The sequence below is a fragment of the Dysidea avara genome, chromosome 9 (assembly GCF_963678975.1).
Source record: "Dysidea avara chromosome 9, odDysAvar1.4, whole genome shotgun sequence".
Lineage (NCBI taxonomy): Eukaryota > Metazoa > Porifera > Demospongiae > Dictyoceratida > Dysideidae > Dysidea > Dysidea avara.
The window spans coordinates 9,863,178-9,878,946 of NC_089280.1; the positions used below are offsets into that span (position 1 = coordinate 9,863,178).

At 38.8% G+C, this 15,769-nt stretch overlaps 1 protein-coding gene across 1 annotated transcript in view; it reads left to right on the forward strand.

Annotated features, from left to right (window-relative positions):
- The window catches only part of LOC136266056 (uncharacterized), a 76,528-nt gene that overhangs the window by 35,111 nt on the left and 25,648 nt on the right, over positions 1–15,769 (forward strand). The window contains exons 3-5 of the mRNA XM_066061013.1: positions 8,707–8,766; positions 11,192–11,262; positions 12,491–12,569. Of these exons, the coding sequence (XP_065917085.1) occupies positions 8,707–8,766; positions 11,192–11,262; positions 12,491–12,569 (210 nt within the window). The remainder of the gene's footprint in view (positions 1–8,706; positions 8,767–11,191; positions 11,263–12,490; positions 12,570–15,769) is intronic.

The following is a 15,769-nucleotide window of genomic DNA, read 5'->3' on the forward strand; positions in this document are numbered from 1 at the left end:
CACATTTGTTTCATTAGCCACAGACAAGTTAAGAGAAATCAATTTTTCCAATGTAACATACATAATGCTAAGTAAAATTTCACAATTCCTAGTGTATTTTAAAGAATGAACAATTTTTGAACTTCTCTTAATTGTGATGGCAAATGAGATGATTTGTCATTTTTGTTTTCCTTGTATAACCTTTCTTCACTACATAGAAAGGCGAGTCCAGTGACCTGGTGTAAATAATTGCACATAACTTATGTACGTATTCTTTTGCCTACTGCAACAAATTAAAAATTTGGGAACTTCTCTTGAAAAGGCAAATTGAAAAGATGATATCCAGGTTTTAATCAATAGACCCTTTCTTCACTAAGAACAAAGCATTCAAAAAATACAGTAGGTGAATTTTTCAATAATATGAAAATATTTTACCTATTGTAATCAATGCTTTATACTGTAAAATCTTGGCTTGCATGATTATGTCAATTTTTTATACAGTAGATCCAGTCACCTATGAACAGGACATTTTAAATAATAAAGTACTATGCAATAATACGTACACGTACATTTTACTCATTGCAATGAATGCTTTGTGGTGTAAATATTGAGGCTTGAACAACTATTTAGAAATGTTTTATGTTTTGAAGTTATATAATAGGTAGTGCTTACTGAACCAAAAATCAGTTCAATAAGCTGGACTCACTATTGAACCGACAGTAAATCTTACGCAAAAGGGTGACTAAACGAGAAATAACCACAGAACTCAGCTGGTACTTGAACCCTGGACTACTGGAATTGCAGGTAGTGTGCTAACCACTGTGCTACTGCTGCTAGCTACCCACTACCCCTACTTTTCTACTTTATAAATGTTACTCACATAGTAGTCTCACTATATATAATAAGAAAAACGTAACCTAAAGGTGAAGAAGAAACCAAAGCTGAACCCAACCCTAACGCTAATGTTACTTTTTGTATCCCCTAAAGTTGAATGCTCAGGGAAACTACTAGGCGCGAAAATAAAAACCTTTTGGTTCAGTAAATAACCTGCAAACAACTATTCAATCTAATTCCTAGATTCAGTCATAGCAAATAAATTTGTGAAGAAACTTATATTGTATATTTAGAAGCAGTATAACCTATAAAGACTCCATAAATTTGGTGGTGATGTTGGGTTAACATGCATAGAAACTTGTTTATTTTGTCTACTACTGTATATAATAACTGTACAAGTAACTGTAGAGCTTTTGACAAAATTTTAAAACAGTAAACCTTTGTGTTTTATACTTATCATGTGCTCTATTCAATTCTTTGTGCCTGTTATACAAGTACAGTACAGCTCACAGATAACATCGCGAGTATACACATGCAAGTAATGCTCATGTTTTCTCGCGGGATCATTCTTTTGCAATGTACTGTACAAAACCAGTGGAACAACACATGGATATGCACTAGCCACACCACACATGAGAACACTTGCCACTGAGTTTAGTACCTTTATACAACACTTAAATCACATAAAGATTTGTGACTGCTCCCATATGTACATGCAAGCCTAGCTAGTTAATTTTACAGTAGAATGCAATAAATGCACACTGGGCCCACAGAACGCAATAGTGGATATTTATGAAATCAAAAAAAATCCATAAATTCTAAAGCGTTTGTTTCACAATGAAGGAAAGTGATACACCATAATCATTGGTAGCATCATGATCCCCAAAGCAGGAGGAGTTCCAAAATCTTTTTTCGTGTCAGTACTTCCAAGGAGATGGAAGATATCAGCATTAGTCTGCCTTGCATTGGACGAGCGGTTCACTATCACTTTTTCTCACATTCGTTTGCCTTCACCGGTTCCCCGTGGTCATAGGAAAGGCCTGGAAGATAACACTTAACCAGCAATGGATTCATGGAGAATTCGATGATGCAAGTTGCATCTTGGTAGAGGACTGCATTCGTATGTTATGATCATTTTATTAAGCGCCTGTAGTTTATTGTCACTGAACAAATCAATCTTTTGCTGTTGCCACTTTGTAGTGCTGTAACTTCGAAATTTCTTGGCTTCTAGAGTTGAAACTTCGGTTGACCATTCCTCTCTGGCTATCTAGATAAAGAAAATATGAATTTGAAAAATACACTAAACTGGGGTTCTGTGGCATTACTTGGTGACCAATCCATCTACAGAGTAGGTCTACAGTAGCTACTGATAGCTACAGTACTGACTGTAGTCTGTGACAGGTCAAGTCAGTAGCTAAGTGAACAAGTATTCATTACAACACAGGCATTGCAACAGGAGACCTCGCAGCTGGCAGAACTGTGCCAGCACCGCCTCCAAACACCATAGAACGGTAACACCTGACGTCACAGTCGTTACATAATCACTTCCGCGGGGCAGAAAATGTAAGCATGCCATTGGGGCACAAGTTTACTTCGTCTCAGGTTTGTTGAGACTGCCTTTGTCAATGAAACTACATTTTCAGGAGCAAGGAAGAGAGTAGTTTAACAGATAATAATGTTTATATCGACACATTGACATACAATGATTCATTATTGTTCATTCTTTCTTACTGAAGTGCTTTTTAGTGACAATGGATTTCTCAAGTTGAGCCCAAAACAGCCGTTTTATCCTTTTAACCTGAGTAAAGCCAACCCGATGCCCAAGTGACGTTTTCATCATTCTCCCCAACTTCTGTTCTATGCCTTGAGTAAGTTTCATGCTGAATGAATCACCAGAAGCCGAGTTGTAGCCTCTTGAAGGAACCCCACCATTCCAGTTCTTGCCCTGCGGAAGTAGCAGTTACGCAGTTTAATGTAATTTTGTGACGTATAAGTTACAAAATTGCTCTATAGGTGAGTCCTGTTATCTTGTCTTGTGTGATGCTCTCAAGTAAAGTTTGCTATTGTGGAGCATCACTGTAGCCCTGCCGTATCCACACGGGTTACTTGAGTGCACCTCATACATGTTGTGCATATACATGCAACATTACCTGTGAGCTCTACTGTATAAGGAAAAAATTAAGAATTTTAAGTTCGATCAAGGTAGCGGTTACCTCACAATTTCCAGTGTTGAAGGATATTTAAAAAATTCAATTATAACCACATTTGGAGAGCTACGCTAAAGCAAGCACCATTATATTGTAGACCAGCTCTTCCTCTATCTACATATTGATTTGTATGGCTGTTAGACATTGAACAACGATGCTATAGAGCTGATTGTAAGAGCATGCGAAAATTCTTTCGGAGTCAGTTTACGCAAAGCCTTTTTTAAATTTTTTCTTTTACAACTACAATGCAAACTACTGTACTCTACAACTAAACTACAAGCACAATTACTACAGGGGTTTTGGGATAGTGTCCTCACACTGCAAAGCCCAGTACCATAAAATCATACGGGCATTGTTCATCCATAAAGAAACTGAAAGCCTTTGTAACAAATGTTTACAAGCCTGTTTGGTTGACGCACCACTTCTGGCTGTGGTGCGGTCAGCGATGGTACGAAGTGTTCAAAGTGCAAACAGTGACCAGACACCAAAAGTTTCTACAACAAGTGGGACAATGTCACACCCTGCCTCCTCTACAACATCTTGATGTCTCTGGTGCTTGGCTAACTCACCAGCTGCAGCGCCTACCCCAGCACAAGAAGAAGAAGAAAGAAGAAATGTGAGAAGGTTGGGTAGTGCTATGAACAGACACATCAAAATAAGCTGGACAACCATGTTGAAAATCAGGGTGGTACATATCACCTGGGCGAGAATGATCTTCATAAGAAACACGTTGCTCCTTTAAAACTCCCGAATGACTCTGGGACAGAGCATGACAAATAATGTCAACTAGAGCATCATGGCGATGAATTCTCATAGGACCATGGGAACATTCCAGAAGATGATCACCAAATTTGTCAATGGAAGTAAGGCACACACATAATGGTCAAAGTGGAAATAGAGGAATTCCAAGCCACAAACGAAGGCCAACAACAAACTCAGGACCGGGAATAGCCAGAGCAAGGGAAAAGCTTTGAGCCACCCACTGCTAGCACCAGATGAGTGAGAGAGCTGTAAGTGAAATGCAAAGCTTGTTGCACACTATGACGGAGTAAAATGTGGAATTTATTCTTCAGCAGCATAAGCAGGATGCAATCAATACAGCTTCAGCCTATGCCAGGCCGAAACACAGCTATGGGATTTTGAAGTCTTTTTGGCCTCAAAGAAGGAACTGTTGTAACATCGACAGGCAGTACAAAAATCTATTTTTCTCAACATGTGGCCCTGCTACAAATACCAATCGCTTATTTTACACTAATACAGAGGTCTCCCTTACTAGTATACAAGAACAGATAGTTGTACATACCATACTAAAACCACAAATGACGTATGCCGCTAAAGTTTCACGCGAAGCACCCGAATTCCTGTGAACAAAGGTTCTAAGCTACTCTACTCACTGTAGTGAATGTCTTCTTTAATAATACTCACGCTTCAGTAACAAATTTCTTCTTGTTACAAGGCAACAGGCCTTAGCATGTACTACTTCAATTTTAATTATTATGTAGACACTAATCACATGATGCAATAAATTAATTTTTTTGGTGGGAGGTATGGCTTCAGAACCGCAGCCTCCAGGTAACCGTCACCTTAAGGAGTATAGAAAAAGTAGGGAAGAGGTTGCCTACACCTGCAGATATACTAGTGAACATTTAATCCCCATTTACAAATAATTAATACGTTTAATCCCCATTCAATCCCCGAAGTACAGATTAACTGTTCACTAGTATATCTGCAAGTGTAGGCTACCTCCCTTGTTTCCTACTTTTTCTATGATCCCTAATTGAACTTAAAATTCCAAATTTTTCCTTGTACTTATTTGTTTACTTTTTGTAACATTGTTATGATTGGTGAACCCACTCATACCACATTACAAGAAAGGATAGTGCCAGGGTTAATGTTTTCTTCTGAATGCGTGCTCCAGTTATAAATTTCTGATTCAAGGCCACTATGCTTTGCTTTTAACTATGCTCAGCCATTACAAATGTAGAACATGCAGCCACTGCAATCAATCCAATCACCACAGAAAATACGGACAATTCCCATTTACAAACATAGGGGAAACATTGTACTATCATGAATCGACACCTTGGGCTGTCAGCTAAAAGTAGTGGGACACAAAGGAGGAGGACGAAGATAAGTCCATGATGCATGCACTGCAGTATGCCAAAAGGCACATGTCAGGCTGAAATGACATTGAACAGTGAAAAAATTAAGTTCATATTCTTAGCCATTATCGCATTATGCTTGTCTGAAGGCATCAGGCAGGCAGGCAGGCAGGCAGGCAGGCAGGCAGGCAGGCAGGCAGGCAGGCAGGCAGGCAGGCAGGCAGGCAGGCAGGCAGGCAGGCAGGCAGGCAGGCAGGCAGGCAGGCAGGCAGGCAGGCAGGCAGGCAGGCAGGCAGGCAGGCAGGCAGGCAGGCAGGCAGGCAGGCAGGCAGGCAGGCAGGCAGGCAGGCAGGCAGGCAGGCAGGCAGGCAGGCAGGCAGGCAGGCAGGCAGGCAGGCAGGCAGGCAGGCAGGCAGGCAGGCAGGCAGGCAGGCAGGCAGGCAGGCAGGCAGGCAGGCAGGCAGGCAGGCAGGCAGGCAGGCAGGCAGGCAGGCAGGCAGGCAGGCAGGCAGGCAGGCAGGCAGGCAGGCAGGCAGGCAGGCAGGCAGGCAGGCAGGCAGGCAGGCAGGCAGGCAGGCAGGCAGGCAGGCAGGCAGGCAGGCAGGCAGGCAGGCAGGCAGGCAGGCAGGCAGGCAGGCAGGCAGGCAGGCAGGCAGGCAGGCAGGCAGGCAGGCAGGCAGGCAGGCAGGCAGGCAGGCAGGCAGGCAGGCAGGCAGGCAGGCAGGCAGGCAGGCAGGCAGGCAGGCAGGCAGGCAGGCAGGCAGGCAGGCAGGCAGGCAGGCAGGCAGGCAGGCAGGCAGGCAGGCAGGCAGGCAGGCAGGCAGGCAGGCAGGCAGGCAGGCAGGCAGGCAGGCAGGCAGGCAGGCAGGCAGACAGACAGTAGAAAATTCAATTGAATAACTTTCGTAACAATTTATTGGAAGTATTCCTGGTTGTACTGAAGTCACTTTTGGACTTAATTATAACTAACCAATTCCGCAAAGGCATCAGGATAGTATTGTGAAGCTGGTTTTTAGGTGATATTTTTGACCAAAAAACCCTAACCTTCATGATCCGTACTACCACACTGTATGATATATATTAATCCATAAAATTATGTGGAAACATACATAGCAAATGGCTACTTTAAGCTATCTTCCCCCATCCTTACACCAATGGAAAATGCTGGAATTATTTCTTGTTTTTATATACACTGCATTTGTAATAGTTATACCATGGGCATGAGTGCTTTGCCTGATATATATATATGCACACGTCCAAGGGCCGCTGGCCTGTGGGAAAGTACATATATATATGCAGGCAAAGCACAAGTGTCCATGGTATGACTAATATGTTCTACTTTAGCATGCAGACTTACAAATCTTTAGTTGTTATACCCTTCTCTTATATAGGGAACCAAGTAAGCTGTGACAGTAGGATTGAATTTTGCCAAACAAGCTGTGATTGCGGGATTGAATTTTGCCAAACAAGCTGTGATTGTGGGATTCAATTTTAATACATCAAACAGTAGTTTGATTTTACTTTTGCTAATATACTAATTTTAAGAGGCTAGTGTTAATTATGTTTCTTTAATTACTACATTTACAAAATAAAAACAAACTACAGTGATCTATTAAAATTGTATCTCACAATCACAGCTTGTTTGGCAAAATTCAATCCCACAATCACAGCTTACTTAATTCCCTATATAAGAGAAGAGAGATAACAGTATAACACCAAAGAAATCTAATGATTTCTCAAGATTTTTAATTAAAATGTGCAATGCATGTGCCAAAAATACAACAAAGTATGAACACACAACACATTATTACTGCATTTCATATCGAGAAAATGTGCAATGTTATTATTTTTATTGTTTCTTGGCTGCACTTTGCAGAAATAAGATTGATATATTCTAATAAAGCAGTCACTTGCAGTCAGGAAGAACTAATATACTCTAATAAAACAGCCAATCATTTTGAAAGCATGATTTGAGCATAATAAACGCTGGATTTTTGAGCACTGCTGAAAACCATAATAGGTTATTTTCAAAGCAAAAGCTTAAGTACATGACTGCATAATTTGGTTCATAAGATTTGAAAATTTATGATTAGGGGTTACGTATATAATCAGATAAAGCTCTTAAATTATTGACTTCAATGAGACAATAATGGTTTTGTGTTAAAACCCAATTGACATTTGTGTATTGTAGACAATCAGCTAAGTACAATGGGCTTCATTTCAAATAATTATATAATAGTTCATTTTAATGACTAATGCCTACACTACAGAAAACATATTTAACACAGTACAAAAAGAACCACTAATGAGTAGTTTTAGTGCAGAGTTATGAACAAAGATGTCTTATTCACCAGAATATAATGGAATTTCCAATGTTGCACTCTGCCATTGGTTTGCCACTTGATGTATTGTACATATGCCGTAACACTGATTTCAGCAGCATGTGAGAAGAATCAAATGAACTTTAGTTTAAAGGCACAGTGCACCAAGCCACATAAGTGCTAATTTTACATCCCATGAAATATGTTCGTGATGTGATAACTTGTTGTGCTTTATTACATCATGCTACAAAATGCTGAACTTGTAATGATCTTCTAACAAGATAATTGTAAACAAAGCAATAGCAATGATATAAATTTGTATGTAAGGTATCTCCCTTGCAGTTTGCATCATTGTTTGGTAGTGAAAATAAGTGCTCTGTAAAGCTTCGCCCCATGCGAATTGCAAACAGTTGCTTCAGCCAGGCTCTAGCAGCTGGTACAAACTTGTAATGTTGTCACGATTGTAGCACTGACAAGAACTTGTAGTAAACAAGCCCTTCAAATTAATTAACAATCTACAATGGGCTAGCACTACTGTTCTTGTAGAGGTTCTTGTGGCTACAATTCCAAGTGTTCCGTGCCAGTTGCATTATCTTCGAGCATTCGCACTGTTTACAATCTTCTAGCCACTTGGCTTAAATAACCTGTCTAGACATGTAATTCCATAACAAAATGATTCAAAGTTGTTGTAGCAGGCTGTATAGAAGTGAGAATTGTTGCTCATTTCCCAACTGCAATTGCTCTTTAATTATGTAAAACAACATCAAATGCTTGTCGCACTTGTATGGTTTTGACACTTGTGTGGCTTGCCATACTGCCCCTTTAATGCCATAGTCAAGGGCAAAGATGTGAGATTTTTAGAAACAATAATGTTGGAGAGTTTGTTTATCTGAATCAACCTATTGTGGACATGTTTGCCAGATGAGTCGATGCAATTTTATACCGAGGAATGCATGAAAAGTAGAACCTATATAATCCAAACTAATTGGGGGAAGGGTGTTCATATAATTGAAAAGTATGTAAAACCATTTATATACAGAGATTTGCTTACTTACTCTAATAAAGTATACACTTGTTGACAAAATTCAGTCAATTTGACATTCAGATAATTGATAATAGGTGCTGAGATAATTGAGGGTTTTTTGGTAGTAAACAATTACGTTAAATATGGGATCTAAAAAGTTTGGTATAGATGTCACTTTAAGTGTATGGTAAATGCATCTTGTAGTAGTACTAGATACATAATATTGTACTTCCTTGCAGGTTTTTGATGATTGTGGTTCAGGTTTTTTGTCTGGAACGTGTAGTACTGCGTGTATGCAGGTAAATCATTTTGTAAAAATAACTGTCAGTGTATACTGCTAAAGATGAAATTTTGTTCCAAAATATTTATATGTATTGCAGTTCCACCTTAGTTGCCAGGATATAGCATTACAATAGAAATAAATACTGGGTTTTGAATAAATGCCTGGTCTCAAATATGTAAATACCTAGTGCATTAAGCACAGTTGTAAATTCAATTCCTGATGGAGCAAAATGTTTGTAGACTTTCTTTTATGTTTGAATCTGTGAAATATGCGGTGAGGAAAACATCAAGGACAGTACAGTGCTGAGGTATGAAGCTGATTCTAAGGAATACTTGAATACTAGCTGGTCTTGTATATAAATGCCATCTTTGTATAGTCACCAGGCTTCTTTAGTATGTCCTGGCTATAATGTGAGGCAATACAGTATGGATAAAAATTGTACCTATTGTTTGTTTAGTTTTGTAGGTTAAATACTGTACTCTTACAAAAATTCAGGTCACAACCTGCGAAAACAGGGCATGTGGGCACATGATTTTTGCCTACTTTTTCACAATTCCACCACTCATAACGTTTTATACCATTATGCTATGACAATGCCATTTTCCACTCTTAATAAGCATGTAATTGGCTTTATGGTGTAAGTTACTATTTCATTCCGGTACTGAGATATGACCTATAGTGTGATGGGGTGTAGTTTGTGCCCACATGCCCTGTTTTCACAGGCCCAGTCACAATTGTTGAACTTGTACATTATCAGAGCCCTGTTGTCTACTTCAGCATTGGCACTGGGTCACTACTGTTGACCCGGATGACTCACTGACCATGATATCAATCTGGGTCAGACTGGGATTTGACCCAGATTAATAAAAAATTAAACTGCGGTGTGTGTCAAGAGCTACGTTTTGGGTGCTTGACTATAATGGGTTATCAGAGAACTAAACAGGTAAGAGAGAGAGAGAAGAGAGAGACAGAGACAAGATACAGAGACAGACAGACAGAGACAAGCTCCTGTAAGTGGTGTGGTTTCGTGCATGCCTACACACTGTACGAATAAGTGCATACCTACACACACTGTGCTGAATTAGTTTGGCTCCATGTATGCTTACAAATGGTATCCCACGCTCCTGATATTAATGTAGATGTGGCTCATGAAAGACGCTGGCCTACTGTAAGATTACACTTTCTCATAAAATAGCAATCAATTAGTGGACGTGGCTCCACATATCATGCCTTCAGACAGTTAACAGACATGCAACCTACAGACTGCATTACTACTGATAAATGGGTATAGCTGTACATATGCCACAGACAGTAATCCCGAGAAGTGGATGTGGCTTACTGGGCTGCAGTAGGACTAGAACTATAATTATATGATTCATTAATACACCTCCATATTGTCAAACTAACTAATTCACACCACACATGATCCGATCTAGGTCAGACCCGGATAAGCTCTAATGCAGGTCAGAACTGGATGACAGACAAAATATGACCCAGAGTAACCTGGGTGGCCCAACCCAGTTTCAATGTTGGTCTACTTTATTAATTACAACAGACCTGTATTGAGCTTTCTATAGCATGCAAGCCAGGTGGCAGTCCTACAAAAAGATACATCCATTTTAAAGCATAAATGTTTCTCATGACAATTGATACAGGTTTCTGAAGACTACTTCATTTAACATCCCACAATACAATATATAGTTTTTACCCATTGTGCAAAACAAAGCCCATTACTTAACAGGGAGTGTGTACATCAGTATATAGGGTATGGTATAGAGTAAACTATTCGCAATATGATTTTCAAACAGCTGTCACTTGCTTTATGGAAATCCAGCTGCTTAGGTTATTATAGCCTACGTAAGCTGCAATTAATCCTACATACCTGATTATTGGAGGATAATTGCTATTTACTGTACAGTGGTATCTGGTTTGGTAGGGCCGCAAGAAGAAACAAAAAAAAGGTAACTTCTTGCTTAAAATAGCAGCCCTACACTAACCATCACTGATAAAGTACTTATTTATAACTGCAAAATAATTAATGGGGTTACTACTTTGTAAAAGTAATGCATTACTTTTGCAATGCATTACTGTAATAATATAACCTTTGTAAAGTAACAAAGTAAATTGCCTTTTGACTGCAAGAATCACGCACCTTCTACATGTTGCATTGTGCAGTTTTATGCAGAAAAAATCAATTTTTAGAATAATGCTTGTTCAGAATTATGTAAAGCCAGTGGTTACCCAGCAGGCTTACCCATACATCTATTACTATTTAAATGGCATTTGTCAGTCATTACAACAAGCAGAAAAAGTAGGATCTTTGCATTATTACATGAAGCAAAAATACATACAGTACATGATATGGTAAACTATATAATTAAGTTGTTATTTGTGGTGTAATTTTAAAATATTAATTTGTGTAATGATTTTTGATAATTTAGAGCTTGCAGGAAGTAAATGATACACTTGGATGTTGTTTTTCTTCAGTTTTACAAGCTGGGGTTGAATCTGGGTATGTAATATGTGTAGTTGTATGTATGAGGTTATAATGTGCTGTATACATATGTGAAAAGAGAAGAGGCAATAGTATATAGACCAATATTGATAAAGCAGCACACAAGGCAAAAGTGCTCCAGTACTATGCACTAAAATCAGATGTCCATATTGATACCATGGTAAAGCATAGCTATTGTTCTTATGTCCACACAGATCTGGCCGCTTGAAGCTCGCTTTCATTTTTGCCCAATAATAATAAACAATTAATTTAGCACTTCCATCCTAAGTTGTATAGGTGTTGTGAAAAGGAGCAGAAAAGAGAAAAATACACTAACAAGGAAATCAACTGTAAAGCGTGCATTATATTTTACGGATATGCCACTATGTTTTTCTTGCTTGTATGTACCTGTCAAAGGATGCTAGGTGAAAAAACAGAGTACTGTAACCAGTGCATAGCCCTCACACCTGTCAAGATCAGGTGAAGATTGAGATACTCTAATAGAGCAGTCACATTTTCTAGAAGACAATCAAACATCACCTTCCACCTTATTGTGGTGCTTAATCACTGGCTTTCCTTCACTGCATGACACGCTACTATTATTGTGTTTCAGTGTAGTATGCACTTGTTGAACACTGAGTCCTGAAAAACAGCTAAGAAAAACTAGTGGATTTTTCTTACAGTAATATAATAGAATTTATCCAACCAGGTTTTTAGAACAACTGTACATAAATGTGTGAAGAGCAAACATGTGTGGTTTGGCTCCACTATAAGTTTAGGGAAATGTTATAAAATACCACAATTTGCTTTATTTTTGCTGTAAAATAATTTTCGTGTGCAAAACTTGTATGAAAATTTCTTACACGAAAATTTTTACATAAGATCGAACTACTTTAATAGAGCAGTCATTCATGTAAATCATACGAAAATATTTTTAAATGAAAAATTTTATCACGAAAATTTTTTGCACAAAAATAAAGCAAATTGTGGTACCATGCACTTTTAGGATTCACTATAAATGTGAGGTGGAACTTTTAATCAGTCATACAGTAAATAAAGTTTTGAACGTTTTAATGAAAAAAAATTGAAATGGTTTATTGGGTCAAGCTGTACTATACAAATCAACCAAGCTTCAAGAACTTGTGTAATTCCAACCATGAATTATTATTGACTTCTTTTCAGGGTTTAGCTCAACATGTACTTGAGTTACTCATGATCATACATTGTAATGTGATCTTTTTTACAGAGAAACTACCTACGACCAATTTCTCTTACTAGCTGGTGCACTTCCAAGATCATGTGGCTTCAATCCTCAGTTCTGTAATGTAAGTTGATGTAGTGTGTATATACTTCAACTTCTATAAGTACATGTACCATAGTGTACGCATTTCCTTACTTAAAAGCTGTGTTCATATAAATACATAAACATTGGTGCTGATTTACATCAGGGGCTTTCTTGGACAATAAATGTGTGGTCTTAAATAATGAATTGTTCAATTAATTGAGTATTTTGTTGTTCAAGTATTGATTTCAAGCAATTCGAAAAATATTTATTACTGATCTGACTAATAATTTCATTATGGTGGCCATGACGATTACATGTAGTTCCATATCAATTATCTTTAGTTGATAATTATTGAGGCATAAAATACACTAACCTTTATGATCACTAACTGTACTTTAAGAACTTTGAGAAAAGCAAAAGAAACAGTGATATACATCATGTAGAGACCAGTATTATATACTGTACATGACCACATGGAGGTATCTAAGTAGTTATAGAACTCTGCATGGGTGACACATTTTGAAGATGAAAGCACTTAAAAGCAAGAGAAGAAATCACTTCAGATAATTTCCATGGTGTGTCTGATCGTTATCCAGATTGAAGTTTGCTGTTTCAAATACCACTTAGTACAGGGACTTGGTATGTTTCAAATAGTTTTATGAATAGTCTTGTTCAACCCAAGCTTGAGCTCCAATTAGATAAGTATAACCCTCAAAAAGGTGGTCTTGAGACAAATATTATAACACTCAGCTTTGCCTTACCTGTTATGTCTCAGATACCTGTTATGTCTCTTTTCCACTCTATATGTTTTAGTACCTGCAACAATGTTTAAACAAATACATGCAGTATTACCATATTTTAGACCACAGCAAGTTGAAATACTCGAATTTCATTGGCTACTTGGCTACTTACAGGTATCTAAATCCTGTAGATCCCTTGTTCATGTCCCTGTCTCTGGGGAAATACAAAACACGTCAATTATGCACCTGTAACATTGGAAACGCATGGGCATTTAACTGGATAGCAAGTGCCGTTACAAGTTGATAGGGGTGGCTTGTTCTACACAAGAACGCTACATTTTTCATGTTACAAGCAACTATGAAGGTACAACAAGCAGCAGCGAAGGTACAACAACGAGCTGAGGTCTAAATTAGTTAGACATTGAAACAGGAATTTGGAAACCCTCAGGCCCTGTAGTAGTGCTCTTGCTTCGCTCGTATGCCACAACACAAGGCCTTTCAGGTTTCTAAATTCCATAGAACCCTGTGTTCGATGTCTAACTATTATGTATACAGTTTAATGGTCTTCATTAAATTTATAGGTGTCAAGACACACGATAGTGTGTCGTGCGGCCCAAGAAGCCGGCGCAGAGCAGTTTCAAAACCATGGTAACCAAAAATTATGCAATGGACCACACCCAATTCGCCATGTTTTTGTACTAGACGTTTTGATGTTGCAAGTTGAATTCCTCGCTAAATTCATGCCAAGACTTATTACTACGTAAGTAAAATAGATGCCAGTGATAGAATAAAATATGTAGGCGAGTTATTAGGCATTAAAAGATCAGTATTGCTTCCCAAGAGGGCAGTTTCGTAGTAAAGAGAAATGCGTAAAGATGGATTAGGCCAAATTACGACCTATTCACCGCCCAAAGGTGGTTAAAACTAGGGGAAACTTACAGTATAGGTCTTTATCCAGCACCACAGTAGCGTACAGCCACATCCAGCTATCCCAGGATTAGCCAGAGCTCCTGAAAGGCACGAGACCAGTGATAGGGTCCGTAATCCGAAAAATCAACTTCTACAAATCAATCCCCCTACCATTGTGGGATGTTCATTGTAGTATCCCATTGCTTGATCCACCATGAAACCGGAGGGACGATTGTTGTCTTCACAGAAATATCGTTTTCAGTATCTCGCAAGATGCAAAATTTATTTTTTAAATTTCGTTCTCCACACAAAGGACCGGATGAAACTTGCTACTTAGCCAAATCGTATCCAGAGTTGTTGTAGTTGAAAAGTACGCACAGAAATAAGTAAATGATCTGCTGGGTTCCCGGCACAGGGTTGTTTTCTTTGAAAAAACAGACAGAGATACGAAGTTTCGAATTCAAACTGCCCTACCACCCAGGGTAAGAGAAGCCAACTCTTCCTCATAGTATTTCAATACGGTTGGGTGCATAGTCTGTCTATGCTGTTAGTTTGGAAAAGATCTGAGACTTCTCACCATCTGGGTGACGAGCGTCAAATTTTTCTGCAGCATCAAAGAATTGTGTCGCGCTTTCTAGCCATTTCCAGCGCTTCTGCAGCCACAACAATCATCAATTATAAACTAAAACTATGGCAAAAGATGTCCCTGAACGTTTGGTAGCAGCGGTTGTCAATTATTATTTCATCCACGGCTTCCACGACTCGCTCTAAGCTATGCATCCAGGGAGGCAGCAAAATCGTCCAAATTTGACTTCACCCCTCACGCTCCACAGCAGCTTCAAGTTTTCACTAGATCACCCTACATCACCATTATGCTGCAAAACATCCAAAAACAAACCGAAAAAAGCACAAAATCTTTCATTTTTGATTCGAGCTGGGTGGAGCTCCTGGTGAGCTGCTGGTATACTGCACCATATGAAATCACAGAAACACCAACTACTACTACTACCAAACGTTTTGATCCATTCTTTATCATCATTCTAAACAAAATTAAGTGACCAGTGTGTTATCAGAAGTACTGGAAAGCACTTTGGTACCATTGAGAGAATCCCTGGAAATGACGCACGAAATTTTTGACGTTCTTCACCCAGATGGTGAGAAGTCTCAGATCCTTTCCAGACTAACAGCATAGACAGACTATGCATCCAACCTTATCACATCACTATGAGGAAGAGTTGGCTTTTCTTGTCTTGGCTGGTAGGGCAGTTTGAATTCGAAAATTTGTGTTTCGTTTTCTGCTTTTTGAGAGAAAGCAACCCTGTGTTGGGAACCCAGTGAACCATTTGCTTATTACTGTGCGTACTTTTTAACTACATTAACTCCAGATAATACCTAGCTAAGTAACAAGTTCTATCCTGTTCTTTGTGTGGAGCACGAAATTTAAAAAAATAATTTTTGCATCTCACGAAATACTAAAGTCGATATTTCTGTGAAGACAACAATCATGTCTCTGGTTTCATGGTGGATCTAGCAATGGGATACTACAATGAACAACCCACAATGGTAGGGGGATCGATTTGTAAAAGTTGAT